The sequence below is a fragment of the Panulirus ornatus genome, chromosome 58 (genome assembly GCF_036320965.1).
Source record: "Panulirus ornatus isolate Po-2019 chromosome 58, ASM3632096v1, whole genome shotgun sequence".
Taxonomy (NCBI): Eukaryota; Metazoa; Arthropoda; class Malacostraca; order Decapoda; family Palinuridae; genus Panulirus; species Panulirus ornatus.
The window spans coordinates 22,718,750-22,737,333 of record NC_092281.1 but is presented as its reverse complement, the minus strand read 5'-3'; the positions used below and the strand labels follow the sequence as shown (position 1 = coordinate 22,737,333).

At 39.4% G+C, this 18,584-nt stretch overlaps 1 protein-coding gene across 2 annotated transcripts in view; it reads left to right on the top strand.

Moving 5' to 3' along the window:
* Positions 1-3,377: 3,377 nt before the first annotated feature.
* The window catches only part of LOC139766662 (vesicular integral-membrane protein VIP36), a 58,836-nt gene continuing 43,629 nt past the window's right edge, over positions 3,378-18,584 (top strand). The window contains exons 1-3 of one of the 2 annotated variants that reach the window (XM_071695556.1): positions 3,378-3,536; positions 11,799-12,003; positions 16,926-17,034. In XM_071695556.1, coding sequence (XP_071551657.1) covers positions 3,413-3,536; positions 11,799-12,003; positions 16,926-17,034 — 438 coding nt within the window. In that variant the 5' untranslated portion in view covers positions 3,378-3,412. Of the gene's footprint in view, positions 3,560-11,798; positions 12,004-16,925; positions 17,035-18,584 lie in introns of both variants that reach the window. The other variant, XM_071695557.1, reaches the window with a different exon arrangement.

The window sequence follows — 18,584 nt, the reverse complement described above, 5'->3', positions numbered from 1 at the left end:
ACCTGGTTTAAGAAGAGAGATATACATAAGTATATGTATGTGAGTAGGAGATGGTCAAAGGGCATTATTGGATTGCGTGTTAATAAATAGGCGTGTAAAAGAGAGACTTTTGGATGTTGATGTGCTGAGAGGGGCAGCTAGAGCGATGTCTGATCACTATCTTGTTGAGGCGAAGGTGAAGATTTGTAGAGGTTTTCTGAAAAGAAGAAAGTTGGGGAGGAGAGAGTGGTGAGAGTAAGTGAGCTTGGAAAGGAGACTTATGTAAGGAAGTATCAGGAGAGATTGAGTGTAGAATGGCAAAGGTGAGCAAATGACGTAAGGGGGTGGGTGAGAAATGGGATGTATTTAGGGAAGCAGTGATGGCTTGTGCAAAAGATGCATGTGGCATGAAAAAAGTACGAGGTGGGCAGATTACAAAGGGTGGTGAGTGGTAGGATGAAGAAGAAGTGTTGTTAGTGAAAGAGAAGGGAGAGACGAAAGGACTATAATTGCAAGGAAGAAGAGCAAATGACTGGAAGATGTGTAAAAGAAAGCGGTAGGAGGTCAAGAGAAAGGTGCAAGGGTTGAAAAGGAGGGCAAATGAGAGTTGGGGTGAGAGAGTACCATTAAACTTTAGGGAGGATCAAAAGATGTTTTGGAAGTAGGTGAATAACATGCGTAAGACAATAGAACAGATGGGAACATCAGTGAAGGGGCAAGTGGGAAGTGATAACAAGTAGTGATGGAGTGAGTATTTTGAAAGTTTGTTGGATCTGTTTGATGATAAGAGTGGCAGATATAGGGTGTTTTGGTCGGGGTGGTGTGCAGAGTGAGAGGGTCGGGGAGAATGGTTTGGTTGAGAGAGTAGAGGTAATGAGAGCTTTGCGGAAGATGAAATCCGGCAAAGCGACGGGTTTGGATGGTATTGCAGTGGAAATTATTAAAAAGGGAGTGACTGTGTTGTTGATTGGTTGGTAAGGATATCCACTGTATGAATGGACCATGGTGAAGTACCTGAGGATTGGCGGAATGCATCCATAGTGCCATTGTACAAAGGCAAAGGGGATAAAGGTGAGTGTTCGAACTACAGAGGCAAAAGTTTATTGAGAGTTCCTGAAAAATTATATGGGAGGATATCGATTGAGAGGGTGAAGGTATGTACAGAGCATCGGACTGGGGAAGAGCAGTGTGGTTTTAGAAGAGGTAGAGGATGTGTGGATCAGGTGTTTGATTTGAATTATGTATGTGAGAAATACGTAGAAAAACATGGATTTGTATGTAGCATTTATGGATCTGGAAAGGGCATATGATAGGGTTGATAGAGATGTTTTGTGGAATATTCTAAGAGTATATGGTCAGGGTGGTAAGTTGCTAGAAGCAGTGAAACGTTTGTACCAGTGATGTAAGGCATGTGTACGAGTAGGAAGAGAGGAGAGTGATTGGTTCCCCAGTAAATGTCAGTCTACGGCAGGGGTGTGTGATGTCTCCATGGTTGTTTGTTTATGAATGGGGTTGTTACGGAGGTAAATGCAATAGTTTTGGAGAGGCTCGAGTATGCAGTCTGTTGTGGATGAGAGGGCTTGGGAAGTGAGTCATTTGTTCGCCGATGATACAGCTCTAGTGGCTGATTTGCGTGAGGAACTGAAGAAGTTGGTGACTGAGTTTGGAAAAGTATGTGAAAGGAGAAAGTTGAGAGTAAATGTGAAGTGTTTTAGATACCTGGGGGTGGATTTACCAGCGGATGGAACCATGGAAGCATGAGTCGCATGGTGGGGGAAGGGACAAAGGTTCAGGGAGTGACGAAGAATGTGTGGAAGGAGAGAACGTTATCTCGGAGAGCAAAATTGGGCATGTTTGAAGTAATAGTAGTTCCAACAGTGTTATTGGTTGCGAGGCATGGGCTATAGATAGGGTTGTACGGAGGAGGGTGGATGTGTTGGAAATGAAATGTTTGATGACAATATGTGGTGTGAGGTGGTTTGATAGAGTAAGTAATGAAAGGGTAAGAGAGATGTGTGGAAATCAGAACAGTGGCGTTGAGAGCAGAAGAGGGTGTGTTGAAATGATTTGGACATATGGAGAGAATAAGTGAAGAAAGACTGACTAAGAAAACATATGTGTCAGAGGTTGAGGGAAGAAGGAGAAGCGGGAGACCAAATTGGAGGTGGAAAGATGGAGTGAAAAAGATTTTGAGCGATCGGGGCCTGAACATACGTGAGGGTAAGGCGTGCAAGGAATAGAGTGAATTGGAACGATGTAGTATACCAGGGTCAACTTGCTGTCAATGGACTGAACGAGGGCATGTGAAGCGTCTGGGGTAAACCATGGAAAGGTCTGTGGAGCCTGGATGTGGATAGGGAGCTGTGGTTTCGGTGCATTACACATGACAGCTAGAGACTGAGCGTGAAGGTATGTGGCTTTTGTTTTTTCTGGCGCTACCTAGCTGAAGCGTGGGGTAACGATGCTGCTTCCCCTAGGGTGGGATAACGATAGGAATAGATGAAGTCAAACAAGTATGAATATGTATATGTGTATATATGTATATGTCTGTGTATGTGTATGTTTATGTATGTATATCCGCTACCTCGCTGACACGGGAAATTGCGATAAAGTATGATAAAGAATAATATATATATATATATATATATATATATATATATATATATATATATATATATATATATATATATATATATATATATATATATATATCAGTGTGCAGAGCAGGACTACACTTATTGTCGTAATGTAGCTTTAAAATTAAATCAATAAAAAAACTAGAAATACAGTACAGTTTAAAGAGCTTTATCATTTACATAGTATGTTCACATGTAGATTTCAGTGTATCAGCTGGAATATCAGGGCAAATCTCCAAAAGTAACCACAAACATAATCATGAAAACCCTCTGTAAAATTCGTCTAAATTTGCAAATCTGCCTACATATATCAGTAAGATAAGATAAGAATGGATACTGTGTGGGATTTAGAGGTAAAATCCCCAATTTAAGTTTAACCTCATTATATGATATAACATAGATGCTTTGAAATAAACCCTTGAAATATGGGGCCGTGAGAGAATCAGATGCAAACCCCATTCTTAACCTAGAATCAATATGTAACCATACTTTAAAACATACCATTATGATAAAAGATAAAGCCGTAAGATAAAGATACAGATAAATCCCTTGGAGTAATTGAGAATAGTGAAATATTGCCTATGTCCTGTTAGATAAATGCTGAAAAGTAGATGAGGTCGTGAGGGATTTATATGAAAATCCCCATTTGTCAAGGTTAATCCAAATTGTAAAATGAAGCCTAAATACCTTAATATATAACTGTAAAACAGGGGAGGGTAACATCGTGAGGGATTCATATATGCCGGGTTAGATGGGTGCATGTGTAGGTGGCGCGGCGGCAGCCACAATACAGTGTGATGTTCACCATGGACGTCCTCAGGGCCGCCCTCGTCATCTCTCTCTTCTCCACCATTTCCACAGAGGAGTGGAACACACATGAATACATGATCAGGGAACATTCACTGGTAAAGCCTTATCAAGGTGAGGCTCACGAGTTATGCCAGGTCAGCCTGTGTTCCGTGAAGAACATTCGTGATGTGGCCAGTGATGTTATGATGTCAGATGTGTTGTGATGTCAGTTGTAGTGTCATGTGGGTAGTTATGCTGCGCTGTGAGCAGAAATGTTATCACGTGGGCATAAAATAAATGTCATGAGGGCAGCCGTGTTGTGGGCAAAAATGTCATTATCTAAGTATTGTCACGTGGTTATTAAATGTTGTGCTGTGGCCAAAAGTGTTATAACATCGATAGTAACGTAATGTGATGGGAACAGTAATACACTGTAAACTAATGTGGGCATTGATGTAGTAATGACGGGAATAATGTTATGGTATTTAAGTTGTGTTGTGATTTGGGGCAATATTGTTGTGATATGGGCATTAGTGTGATGTGGCAGTTAATGTTAAGACGTTGGGTAGAGGTGTTAGGATACAGGCAAGAATGTACTGACATGGGCAGTGATGTTGTGATGTGGGCCGTAATGTTGTGTCATATGATGTAGGCATTAATGATGATGTTGTTAGTAATATTGATGATAATGTGATATGGTCAATAATTGTTTGGTGTTAACTGTAGTGTCACAGTGTTTGCAGTAATGTTGTAATATAACTAGTGTTACAATGTTTGATGTAATGTTGTGATATGGACAGTAATATAATGTGGGCATTAAAGTTATGATGTGGGCAGTAATACTGATATTGATAGTTATGTTGTAATGGCTGTAATTTTGTTTTTATTGAGGTAATAATGTTATGGTTTAGGAAATAATGCACTGAATTTCTTTTGAGAATTGATGTTGTGATATGAGCAGTTAAATAGGCAATATTTTGATTTGGGCTTAATATTGTCATGTTTGCAGTATTGCAGTGTGAGCAGTATGTTGTGGTATTGGCAGTTAATGTTTTGATTTCAATGATATGATTTGGGCTGTAAAGTTGGGATTATGATAATGATATTTTGTAGGCAATAATTTTGTGTTGGGTAGTTATGTTGTTTTATGGGTAGTAATATTGTGGAACGACCAGTGATTTTGTGGTGTGGGCAGTGTTGTGACGGATTCGTAATGTTTTTTTTGATATGGTTAGTGATCTTGTGGTGTGGGAAATAATGTTACGATTTGGGCAGAGATATTGTGGTGTGAGCTGTAATGTTTTGGTATGGACAGTAATGTAGTTATGGTGTGGTCAGTAATGTTGTGATGTGGGTAATAATGTTTTGACATACACTATGGTAGTATTTTGATTATAGTGTAGGCAATAATTTTGTGATGTGAGCAGCAATATTGCAGTGTGGGCTGTAATGTTGTGATAAAAACAGTAATTGTGTGCTGTGGGTTGTAACTTTATGGTGGAGGCATTGATATTGTGATGTGTGCTGTAATGTTTTGATTTGGCTAATACTGTTGTTGTCATGTAGGCAGTAATGTGATATGGGTATCAATCCTATATTCTGAGCAGCAATGTCATCTGCTGACCTGTAATCTTTTTGTGTGGGTATTAATGCTGTTACGTGTGAAGTAATCTTTTGATGTGGTCAGTAATGTTTTGGTGTTTTTAGTGATTTTATGATGTGGGCAGCAACGCTAGCAGGAGAATTTGCCTAAAATTGTCCAGACCCATCTAATTCCATTTGATGTACAGTTTGATTCTTTTTACACCATCTGTTACACTTATTGTTCTTTCCATGATAAAAGGTAATGCTTGAAATGAAATTTTATGTTTTCAAAATAAAAAAAAAAAATTGAAATCAAATTGCCATTCTTCACTGTATGCAGACCTGCTTCTTGCACTCACTGGCACCTGAAGGTAATTTTTCACCACATAATTTCTCAGCTTTTGATAAGTTTCAAGATAGAAATAGACATAAATGATAATGGTTATGATCTTAGGTACCCTATTTTGTTAGTAATTCATTGGCATATCTGGTGTATAAATTGAACTTAGTCAAGATTGAATATATAGTCTGGTTTTGTGACATTCCACAAAGCTGTTATCTTACCATGAAATGTATTTATATGTGAGATAAGAAAGTGTTGGTGAGTAAATGCCTGTCTGGCACAGTTGACATGAGATGCAGATCGTTGTGTACAATTATGAGTGGAAAATTTGAGCTCCAGTTTCTTAATGATATACAAAATTCTGTTTTGAACATCTAAATCTTGTAAAGAATTCTTAGGAGTGTAATGGGTGAAATGAAAATTATTGGATGGATCCATACAGCAGTATTGATTGTTTTAGTCACATTGCAGGAACCATGAGTTTTATTTGTAGTTTTATATGGTATTGTCACTGCATTAAAAATACCAACACTTGAAGCAGTCACATTAAGGAATGATGAGTTGCCTTCGGATAGTTTTTTCTTGTATAGTTTTTCATTTCATATTTCCTGGTAGCTTTATAAACACACAAACCAAACCCAAGAAACCTACCCTAATCTATTGTTCTCAAGTTTTCGTTGCAGTATTTATCGTTTGGTACTGATGTCCAGAAAGTAAGAATCTGCTCTGTCGTGTGTACAAATTTTGATGTATCATCTTCCAAACATTCAGTTATTTCCATGTGAAATTTTGCCTCATCGTTGACTAAATTAGGCTTCAGACAGTCTGCCTCCACACTTAAAGGATCAGTTATAAACCTGTAAAACTGTCATGCAGATCTTTGATCACATTTGCTTATTTTTCTATTCTCTTTAGTCTTTGTTCTTCATCTTCTTTTGATCTGACTTGAAGCTATGACAGTTAAGGGAAATGTGTCATTTCACCTTTAGTTATCTGTCTGTGAAACAAGTTCAGTTTGTTGATGAAAGCAAATATACTATGCACTAGATCAGATATCAACTTGAATTTCCATTGTAAGTCTACATTTAATGTTTCCAAATGGAGTAGCATGTCTGCAAGAAAAGCTAAATCTGTTACTTGCACTGGACCTGTACACTTGGGGTGAGTTTTATGCTTTTTATCATGAAAAGGTCTCAGTGGCTTCATTAATTAAAAAAAAATTTGGGAAACCTTCATTTATTTCTCTCATCAAGTTTTAAAACTGTTAGTGATGTAGTGCTTTTGTTTGAATAAGATGTACAATATCCAACTCAGGTTTCATGACATGATCGAATTGAGTTTTAGAGAGACTAGTTTTTCATGGTGAATATAGAGAAATGTCCAGAATTCAGGAAACCTTTCATCTGATTTACTAGATTTGATTAATCCTTTCACAGATGCTCACATAGATGGAGTGCTGTCTGTTGCTATGGCATTGAGGTTTTGTAAAGACAAATTGTGCTCTGCAGCTTCCACCATCTTATCCACAAGTACTTCCATTCATTGACACATTATCCTGTTCTTCTCTCACATTAAGGTCATCAGACACAGAATAAAAAGAAACTGATAGTTCCAGTTTATACTGCATATGATACAACTTATCCAAAGCTGTACTCAAATAGTTTTGGGTTATACTGCACATCATTCAACTTATCCACAGCTGTACTAAATTTGTCACGCTATTGAAGTTGAGTGCAGTTGTGCTTCAGTTTCACTGTTTAGATTTGGAAATTCTAAGCTCAGTTGTGTGGCAGATAACTGCAGTTGTGAAATCATTGGTGCTAAAATTGAAATGGCATCAGTGAAGAGTCTTAATAAAATCACCTTCAGAGTAGCACCCCTTTTTTTTCTCTTTTGCACGTGCTATGTTCTGTGGTAAATGATTGGAGGCAGATGTTACTGTCTGTGGAGTTGACAGTACTGGCAAAAACCTGAGGTTGCTTATCCAGTTGTGTTTTTAATTATTTCGCTTTCAGCATGCAAAGTTGAGAACCTATTTTGCCCATCTATATCTCTGATGCATGTTCCGTCGAGGAACTCCCATCAAAGGGTGGCCATGGCTAAAGAGGCTCCACTTATTCCTGTCCTTACGTGCCTCCCTTGCATTCACCATTCCATGCATTCTTCCACTGTTTCTCTCCCTCCAGTATTCCTCCACTCTGTTTGCTCATGTCACAGGTGGTCTTCCTCTCACACCAACCCCTTTAGTTGTACTATCATACACTCCCCTTGTAAACTCCCAGTCTTGCATTCTTTCCACATGCCCAAACCACCTCAAAGTATTACATTTTGCCCATTCTACCACTTCACAATTCATTCCCGTTGCATCTCCTGCCTTACAGCATCTTTCTTACACCCTTTCATTTCTCTTATTCCATCTTGTCACACCACATGCTTCTCTCAAATAGCTCATTTCCACAGCCTGGATTTTTGACCTCTGTGACTCACTCCAAGCCCATGTTTTGGCTGCGTAGGTCTGGGTTGATAGGACTATGCTATCCCTTAATCCTCTCTTCACTTCCATACTTACACATCTACCCTTCATTACTGTATTAAAGAACCCAGTGACCCTTCTACCCTATACTGCTCTCTCCCTTATCTCTCCTTCCACATCAGCACACTTACCCAAGATAGCTTGTAGATACTTAAATACTTTCCCTCTGTTTCCTTTCAAATGCCATTACTTTACTTTTACTTGCATTTATCTTCAGTCACCTACATTTCCACCTATCATAAATCACACTTGAAACCTTCTGCAACTCATCTTCACTCTCGGCAAACTACAAAGTATCATCCGCAAATAGGCTTGCCACTAGCCACCACATCTAACTGCCACACTCCATCTCTGCATCCGTTTTCCCTAGTTTTTCTTTCATTTCTCTTATCACTCCATCCATATATATGTTTAAAAGCCACAGTGGCATCACACATCCCTACCTCACACCTTAATGTATCCCAAAACTTTTGCTCAACTCTCCATTCGCTCTTACTCAAGCATTTGCTCCTCCATAGAAGGCTTTCATACCATCCAACACTTGTCACTTGTCCCTTATTCCATATATCCTTAACACATCCCATAAAGCTTTCCACTTGACTCTGTCATACACTTAACACATCTCACAAAGCTTTCCACTTGACTCTGTCATACCTTTCTCACCTTTCGCTAAATACTTTTCCACAGTCATCTTTACCACAAAAATCTGATTCACACCTCCCCTTCCTTTCCTAAAACCCCCCAGATCTTGACTAATTCTGCATTCAGTCACATCCATCAATCTGTTGATTTATATTCTTGCGCACACTTTTCCTGGTATACTGAACAGACTTATTCCCCATATGATTTCTACATAATCTTTAGTACCTTTTCCTTTGAATAACAGAACAATATAGCTTTCACCCAATCCTCAGGAACACCCTTCTGTTTCCATGCTAAATTACCTATGAGATGCATGCACTCCGTCACACTTTCTCCTCCATACTTCAGCATTTCAACCGTAATCCCATCCACTCTAGGTGCCTTTCTTACCTTCAGTCTCATTACTGTCTTTCTTAACCTTCCTTTTTGCTGTAGGCCCTTGTGCTTGTATCCTCTTCCTTCAATCCTCCATACCCATGCATGTGACTGCTGCTGCCTCCCCTTCTCCCATATTTATCAGTTCTTCAAAATACTCTTTCCATCTTCCTTTCAGTTCCTCCTTTTGATTCATTAACTCCCCATCCTTACTTCTCTTATCAACATTTCCACTCTTACATCACCTCTTTCCTTTTTCACCTCCTTCCAGTATAGTTTCTTATTATCCCAAAACTTTTCATTTAACTTCCAAAATCTTCATCTATTCTTTCTTTGCTTTCCTGTGTCAGTCTCTTAACATTCTGGTTACATACTTTTTATTCTTCCCTCCTCCTTTCCTGATCTTCCTCTGGTACATTCCTGTCAAGCAATCTACCATAAGCCTTTTTCTTGTCTTTTAAAGCATTTCTAATCTCTTCAGTCCACCATGCATTGCCCTTTTTATTCTTTTATCTCATGACCTTGTATCTAACTACTAATTCTACAACCTTTACTAGTATTTCTCTAAACATTTTAAACACTTCATTCACACATGACTGCAGCCCTACATTCATTGCACTTCCATCTAAGCTGTCAGTTACCTTTCCTTCATATCCCTCCCTGCATTTTTTCTGATTCATCTTCTCACTTGCTGACACTTTTACCTCTCTATTCTTCCTTACACCATACCTCCACTTCTCCCAGATCCTTATCCCTACATGAACTGCGAAATGGTCTGTCTCCAAAGAATCCTGTCATGACTCTAGCATCTAGCTCGGCCTTTCTCAGTCTTTCATCCACTGCCATCTAGTCAGTCAAAGCCTTTTGCTCTTATCTTCTGTCATTCTTCATCCATGAATATCTGTGGATCATCTTGTACTAAAAAAGATGTTTGTAAGAACCCAAAGGGAGTAAAGAGCTTTATCAGTATTTGCATAGTTTGAAGTCAAAGGACATTGTAATTCTGAAGATTTGCATCTTGCAATATAGACACATGGCCTTGCCATTGCTTTCTGTGGAAAGATGCTTGTCTTCCCTCTCATTTTGAAACACTGGTTTTCTTCTATGTATTTGATTGACTAAGTTAGAGTGCAAAGCACATAACAATGTCTACAACAGCACAATATTAATAAGCTGTAATTCCACATGTGTGACACTCCACTCCGACATTTGAATTTAACTGAGTGACTGACTCTTCTAGATGAGGGTACAAAGTGCATGACTAGACAAGAAAGGAACTTGTGAACCCAGTGTCAAGCATGGCTATCATGCTGAGAATCATACAAAAGATGCTTTTCGTGTCATTGATTTCTTGGGTTGTTGATGGATAATTTGTTATATATGCCCCCAATGAAAATAAGTGAAATATATTCTATCTATAGTATTAAGATAGAATATATAGCATGTATCCACAAAATTTTAGAAATTTAGGGTTGGAGCAGTTTACTTCATAAGGGTAGCCTTGGTGATTACACATTCTATTTCGGTAATGAATTCAAGAGCCACATGCAGCTCTAGAGCCACCAGTTGGCAACCCTGGAGTAGGGTGCTCTGTATAAAGAAAGAAACAAAGCCTACAGTACTCTTTATCATTCCTGTATTTGTCAGCCAATATCCCTCACCCTGAATGTTTGTGTGAAAGGTGTAATATTTCTTGGTATGCTCTTGTTCCTTACCACCAATACCATGGCTGTGTTTGAAATAAGACTGCAGTCCAAAAATAAGTTTCATTGAAGGAGAGCAACACAATCTTATGTGTCCTCCCCTCAGTCCACTCACTCAGCACTGGATCAAGCCAATGCAAAGGTGATAAAATAACTGTCTGTATATTTTCTGTTTCATTCTTTTGAATGCTTATCTATCATTTCATACATGATAGAATATGATATGCTACAAAAATATAGGTATAGGTATATGTTTATCAGCATTTTAAGAGTTATTATGTGATTGGTTTAAGCATCTTACCTTTTTCCAAATCAGATCTCTCAAAGAATTTCTTGATCTGATAGAAAATTATTTAGATAAATAGTTTTTTCATGTATGCTTCTCAAAGCCTTTTTCAGGAAGGATATCTCGTTGATCAAGATATTAGGTTTACTTACATATCTTGGGCTTTTTACTAGAATGTATATACCCAAACTTTTTTAGAACTTTTCTTTGGATGTGGTTAGCAATAAAAGTCATTTGCATTTAACAAACATTAGTTCAGAATGATCATTGTTTGGATCTGGCTGTCCTTCCATATGTGTCTTTGGGATTGCATCTTTCAGAAGAGTTTGGTTTAGAGCAAGAGGCATCTTGGGCATTCCATTAGTGTTTACCCTATCTATTATAAGAGAGCCTGTCATTAGATAATTTGTAAGAGGCTTTCAAGTAACACTGGTTCTGTGATATCTGTTTCAATCTGGTTGACTCCCCTTTGGCTATGTCAGTTTCACAAGTGGATAGTCTGGAGTGTGAGGGAAATTGTCATTAAGGGTAAGCTTTTCTCTGTTCCATTAAGTTTTTCTTAAGTCCATCCTCTTTCAAATGGATATGCTCACATTTGATCTTTGGGCTTTGTCCTGAGTTCAGTAATGTAGGCTTTGAAGGATGAGAAAACAGTCATTGAATGAATACTGGTGGTTAGTGGTGCCCCACCACCTCACCCATGTGCTATGATGCCATAGACCTGGGTAGGTTACTGTATGGTCATTTAGTTACTGTAAAAGAGCATCTGCTGCTGTAATGTGTTTATGATGATCAAAGGAGGGTGAATTCTCAAGAATATATGATACCAAGCAGTTGCCCTCAAACTTGTTTGTAGAGTTTTGCCAATGGTAGTGTATTGGTTTTACACGTTTCAAAACCTGCATATTTCATTTTTTCACTTTTTCAGGCGTGGGTACATCCATCCCATATTGGGATTTCCTTGGAAGTACCATAGTGACAAACAACTATATCAGGCTGACAGGGGACATACAGAGTTTGCGTGGAGCTATATGGAATAAGGTGCCTTGCTACCTACGTAACTGGGAGATGCAAATTCATTTCAAAGTTCATGGCCGAGGGAAGGAGTTGTTTGGTGATGGTTTCGTTTTCTGGTAAGTAGTTTTGCATTAAATACTCTCACTAAGCTGGTCATGAGGTAACCTTCATATCCTCATTATATGTTTTCATCTTTCATCTCTTGACTTTAAATTTTAGACTGTATGTCATTCTTTACTTAATCAGATTCTAGTCATTGTCATTTGTATTTTGATGTATGATTTGAATAAAATTATTTTAGAATTGCCAGTATCTTTCTATTTTTCCCTTCATTAGTTTTGGTCGATAATTTTTGTTTGTGCATATGTTCTCCCCTTTTTTTTTGTTTTTTCATTACTCCTCACAGCTTTTGTATTTATGCCTCTCATTCTACAGGGGATAAGGGAGAAAGAATATTTCTCATGTATTGCTATGTGTTGTAGAAGGTGACTAAAAGGGATGGGAGTGGGGGGCTGGAAATCCTCCCCTCCAGCTTTTACTTTTCCAAAAGAAGGAACAGAAAAGGGGGCCAAGTGAGGATTTTCCCAATAGGACTCAGTCCTCAAATTTTTTTCATACATATTCACCTTTCCTTGCATTAGCGAGGTAGCATTAAGAACAGAGGACTGAGCTGTGGAAGGAATATCCTCACTTGGCCACCTTCTCTGTTCCTTCTTTTGGAAAATTTAAAATGGGAGGGGAGGATTTCCAGCCTCCCACTCCCTCCCCTTTTAGTCGCCTTCTACAGCATGTAGGGAATATGTGGGAAGTATTCTTTCTCCCCTTTTTATATATATATATATATATATATATATATATATATATATATATCCCTGGGGATAGGGGATTAAGAATACTTCCCACGTATTCCCTGCGTGTCGTAGAAGGCGACTAAAAGGGAGGGAGCGGGGGGCTGGAAATCCTCCCCTCTCTTTTTTTCTAAATTTTCCAAAAGAAGGAACAGAGGGGGCCAGGTGAGGATATTCCAAAAAAGGCCCAGTCCTCTGTTCCTAACGCTACCTCGCTAATGCGGGAAATGGCGAATAGTTAAAAAAAAAAAGAATATATATATATAAAAAAAAAAAATATATATATATATATATATATTTTTTTTTTTTATACTTTGTCGCTGTCTCCCGCGTTTGCGAGGTAGCGCAAGGAAACAGACGAAAGAAATGGCCCAACCCCCCCATACACATGTATATACATACGTCCACACACGCAAATATACATACCTACACAGCTTTCCATGGTTTACCCCAGACGCTTCACATGCCTTGATTCAATCCACTGACAGCACGTCAGCCCCGGTATACCACATTGCTCCAATTCACTCTATTCCTTGCCCTCCTTTCACCCTCCTGCATGTTCAGGCCCCGATCACACAAAATCTTTTTCACTCCATCTTTCCACCTCCAATTTGGTCTCCCTCTTCTCCTTGTTCCCTCCACCTCCGACACATATATCCTCTTGGTCAATCTTTCCTCACTCATCCTCTCCATGTGCCCAAACCACTTCAAAACACCCTCTTCTGCTCTCTCAACCACGCTCTTTTTATTTCCACACATCTCTCTTACCCTTACGTTACTCACTCGATCAAACCACCTCACACCACACATTGTCCTCAAACATCTCATTTCCAGCACATCCATCCTCCTGCGCACAACTCTATCCATAGCCCACGCCTCGCAACCATACAACATTGTTGGAACCACTATTCCTTCAAACATACCCATTTTTGCTTTCCGAGATAATGTTCTCGACTTCCACACATTCTTCAAGGCCCCCAGAATTTTCGCCCCCTCCCCCACCCTATGATCCACTTCCGCTTCCATGGTTCCATCCGCTGCCAGATCCACTCCCAGATATCTAAAACACTTCACTTCCTCCAGTTTTTCTCCATTCAAACTCACCTCCCAATTGACTTGACCCTCAACCCTACTGTACCTAATAACCTTGCTCTTATTCACATTTACTCTTAACTTTCTTCTTCCACACACTTTACCAAACTTAGTCACCAGCTTCTGCAGTTTCACACATGAATCAGCCACCAGCGCTGTATCATCAGCAAACAACAACTGACTCACTTCCCAAGCTCTCTCATCCCCAACAGACTTCATACTTGCCCCTCTTTCCAAAACTCTTGCATTTACCTCCCTAACAACCCCATCCATAAACAAATTAAACAACCATGGAGACATCACACACCCCTGCCGCAAACCTACATTCACTGAGAACCAATCACTTTCCTCTCTTCCTACACGTACACATGCCTTACATCCTCGATAAAAACTTTTCACTGCTTCTAACAACTTTCCTCCCACACCATATATTCTTAATACCTTCCACAGAGCATCTCTATCAACTCTATCATATGCCTTCTCCAGATCCATAAATGCTACATACAAATCCATTTGCTTTTCTAAGTATTTCTCACATACATTCTTCAAAGCAAACACCTGATCCACACATCCTCTACCACTTCTGAAACCACACTGCTCTTCCCCAATCTGATGCTCTGTACATGCCTTCACCCTCTCAATCAATACCCTCCCATATAATTTACCAGGAATACTCAACAAACTTATACCTCTGTAATTTGAGCACTCACTCTTATCCCCTTTGCCTTTGTACAATGGCACTATGCATGCATTCCGCCAATCCTCAGGCACCTCACCATGAGTCATACATACATTAAATAACCTTACCAACCAGTCAACAATACAGTCACCCCCTTTTTTAATAAATTCCACTGCAATACCATCCAAACCTGCTGCCTTGCCGGCTTTCATCTTCCGCAAAGCTTTCACTACCTCTTCTCTGTTTACCAAATCATTTTCCCTAACCCTCTCACTTTGCACACCACCTCGACCAAAACACCCTATATCTGCCACTCTATCATCAAACACATTCAACAAACCTTTGAAATACTCACTCCATCTCCTTCTCACATCACCACTACTTGTTATCACCTCCCATTTGCGCCCTTCACTGAAGTTCCCATTTGCTCCCTTGTCTTACGCACTTTATTTACCTCCTTCCAGAACATCTTTTTATTCTCCCTAAAATTTAATGATACTCTCTCACCCCAACTCTCATTTGCCCTTTTTTTCACCTCTTGCACCTTTCTCTTGACCTCTTGTCTCTTTCTTTTATACATCTCCCACTCAATTGCATTTTTTCCCTGCAAAAATCGTCCAAATGCCTCTCTCTTCTCTTTCACTAATACTCTTACTTCTTCATCCCACCACTCACTACCCTTTCTAATCAACCCACCTCCCACTATATATATATATAATCCCTGGGGATAGGGGATTAAGAATACTTCCCACGTATTCCCTGCGTGTCGTAGAAGGCGACTAAAAGGGGAGGGAGCGGGGGGCTGGAAATCCTCCCCTCTCATTTTTTTTTTTTCCAAAAGAAGGAACAGAGGGGGCCAGGTGAGGATATTCCAAAAAAGGCCCAGTCCTCTGTTCTTAACGCTACCTCGCTAATGCGGGAAATGGCGAATAGTTTAAAAGAAAGAAAAAGATATATATATATATATGTTGATCACACTATACCGTGATGAAAGTTATGAAGGTGAACTTGCACTTCAGTTGGATTTCATATAATTTTATTTAACATGTGGTTTTCCTCTTCATGTGGCACAACATGTTTCATGGAGATAATTCACCTCATCAGGTACCAGTACAAAAGTTATTTAAATCCTAACATCACAACGGAGTACCACCATCTAGCGTCAACCAGTACAGACCAGACTTTGGAAACTATGGGCACTTCATTACAGAGGACAGGTTTAAGATACATATGAAAAGATACAGTTTGTCCTTTTGTCTTTGTTTGTAGGTGTCCATACATTGTAGTATTTCATTTGTAATTACCAGTTTGTGCTGTAAGAGGAGGAAGTTTTAATCTTACAGAGCCCCATCTCTTGAACATTCTCTATCATATTTCCGGATATCTGGGAGTGGATCTGGCAGCGGATGGAACCATGGAAGCGGAAGTGGATCATAGGGTGGGGGAGGGGGCGAAAATTCTGGGGGCCTTGAAGAATGTGTGGAAGTCGAGAACATTATCTCGGAAAGCAAAAATGGGTATGTTTGAAGGAATAGTGGTTCCAACAATGTTGTATGGTTGCGAGGCGTGGGCTATGGATAGAGTTTTGCGCAGGAGGATGGATGTGCTGGAAATGAGATGTTTGAGGACAATGTGTGGTGTGAGGTGGTTTGATCGAGTGAGTAACGTAAGGGTAAGAGAGATGTGTGGAAATAAAAAGAGCGTGGTTGAGAGAGTAGAAGAGGGTGTTTTGAAGTGGTTTGGGCACATGGAGAGAATGAGTGAGGAAAGATTGACCAAGAGGATATATGTGTCGGAGGTGGAGGGAACGAGGAGAAGAGGGAGACCAAATTGGAGGTGGAAAGATGGAGTGAAAAAGATTTTGAGTGATCGGGGCCTGAACATGCAGGAGGGTGAAAGGAGGGCAAGGAATAGAGTTAATTGGAGCGATGTGGTATACCGGGGTTGACGTGCTGTCAGTGGATTGAATCAAGGCATGTGAAGCGTCTGGGGTAAACCATGGAAAGCTGTGTAGGTATGTATATTTGCGTGTGTGGACGTATGTATATACATGTGTATGGGGGGGGTTGGGCCATTTCTTTCGTCTGTTTCCTTGCGCTACCTCGCAAACGCGGGAGACAGCGACAAAGTATAATAAAAAAAAAAATAATAATTTCCTCAACTTGTGTTTGCTGTTTGAATTAACCTGTCCTCATTTATTTTAATCCATTCATCCACCTTTCTTATACTTTAGAAGTATTTCTTTACATCTTTTTCAGTAAGTTCTTTATTTCTTGCTTGTGTCATTGATTTTATAAAAACTGATTGAATTATTATTCATCAGTTTTTCCATTCACCATTCTTTGAAATCAGTGGTTATTTTGATAGTAGTATGTCACAGGTACAAGAGGAACAGTACTAACACTTGTGTGCTTCACAGGTATGTGAAAGATCCCATGCAGGAGGGTGATGTATTTGGTAGCAAGGACTTCTTTACTGGCCTGGCAGTAATCATGGACACCTATAGTAACCATAATGGTCCTCATAATGTATGTTACCATATTGGATTGTATTATTGCATAATAAATCTGATGTAAATTTGCAGGTTCTTATGTGTTGAATAGAGTACAGTTACACCACTGATTTTCTGGCACTCTTGGTTCCAAAGCCTCACCGGATTAACCATTTTGCCGGACCAACCATAGTCACGTAATGATGATTCAACACCACATCTCTAACCTACTAATTATACATCTCCCATGTGTCTAAAGTATACCAGGACTGCTAGAAATTTAGATTAAACAAATTTCAAATGTTTGAGTGCCCTAAGATGGTAAGTCTGTCCATAGATTGTTTGAATCCTGTGAAGTCTTCTTCATCTTCTGTTGTTAGTGTTTTCCTAGGTGTGCATCGCCAGAATAATGCAGTTTCATCTGCATTATACACCTGCTCAGGACTGAGGTGCTCGTGAGCTATGAGTTTCACAAATTCATCCACATACTCGGCAGCTCCTTTGTGGTTTGCAGACCGCTTTTCTCCACACACTTTATTCATGGGAATTCCATGACACTTCTTGAATCTTTGAAGCCATCCTTCACTATAGTCACACTCATATTGTAATTTAAGTTCTTTATGGAACAGCATAGCCTGGTCCATTATCATGCAACCTGACAAGTCCACTCCATCACTCCAACGCTGTCGAAGCCATTCCATCATCACTCGATCATGCTCAGTACTCTTACCATCTTTCATAGTTTTTGTAATTGTCATTTGCTTCTTAGAATTGCTGTCTGCATAGAATTTCAGTATTTTCTTCCTTTGCTTCTTATAAACAGTTGATAAACCAGTACTGTAGATATCACACAGCTTATGCACCAAAACACCATGGTCCATTTTTTCAACAGTTTTACTTCATTTTAGATCACTATGGACTGGTGTTTATGTTTGGCACAATGACTGACACACTCATATGTCTTAGAAGCCATAGCTACGGTTATATTTAAGCAAAATAAGCTAAGAATCTGACAGAATTGTGGTATCACTACCAACAAGTGCAGTGTAAAGAATATAGATAAGCATGCCCTACACACAATGCCATCTGTGGCTGCCCAGTAAACTAGTCTGGTGGCCGTGGTAATTTCAAGTTCCTTCACATAATTTTGTCCGGACTAAAAAAGGTGCTGAACCATCAGTCGCCAGAAATTCAGTGGTGTACCTGTACTGTTAGGATTAACTTTTTATGACATCATCAAATAACTCCAGTTTTACAGGATCTTTTATTTGTTGACAAAAATCCCTTTTGAATGATTACACGCAAATGACTTTTGTAGCTCATCCTTATTAGTTTTTCGTGTAAACAGTAACAGTTACATTGTGATGCTTATTAGTTTTTCGTGTAAACAGTAACAGTTACATTGTGTAATTAACCTTTATGCCGCTTCCTGCCTCATGTGAGAAATCACCAAGGACTGCTGTGTACCTCATAGAAGGTTTAATGGTTCCTACCCTCATTTGAATTCCTGGCTGATTTATGATGCCACATCTTATCTGTAAATGTCAGTAGTGATCTTCCAATGCATCTGGAAAAAGATATGCTTCA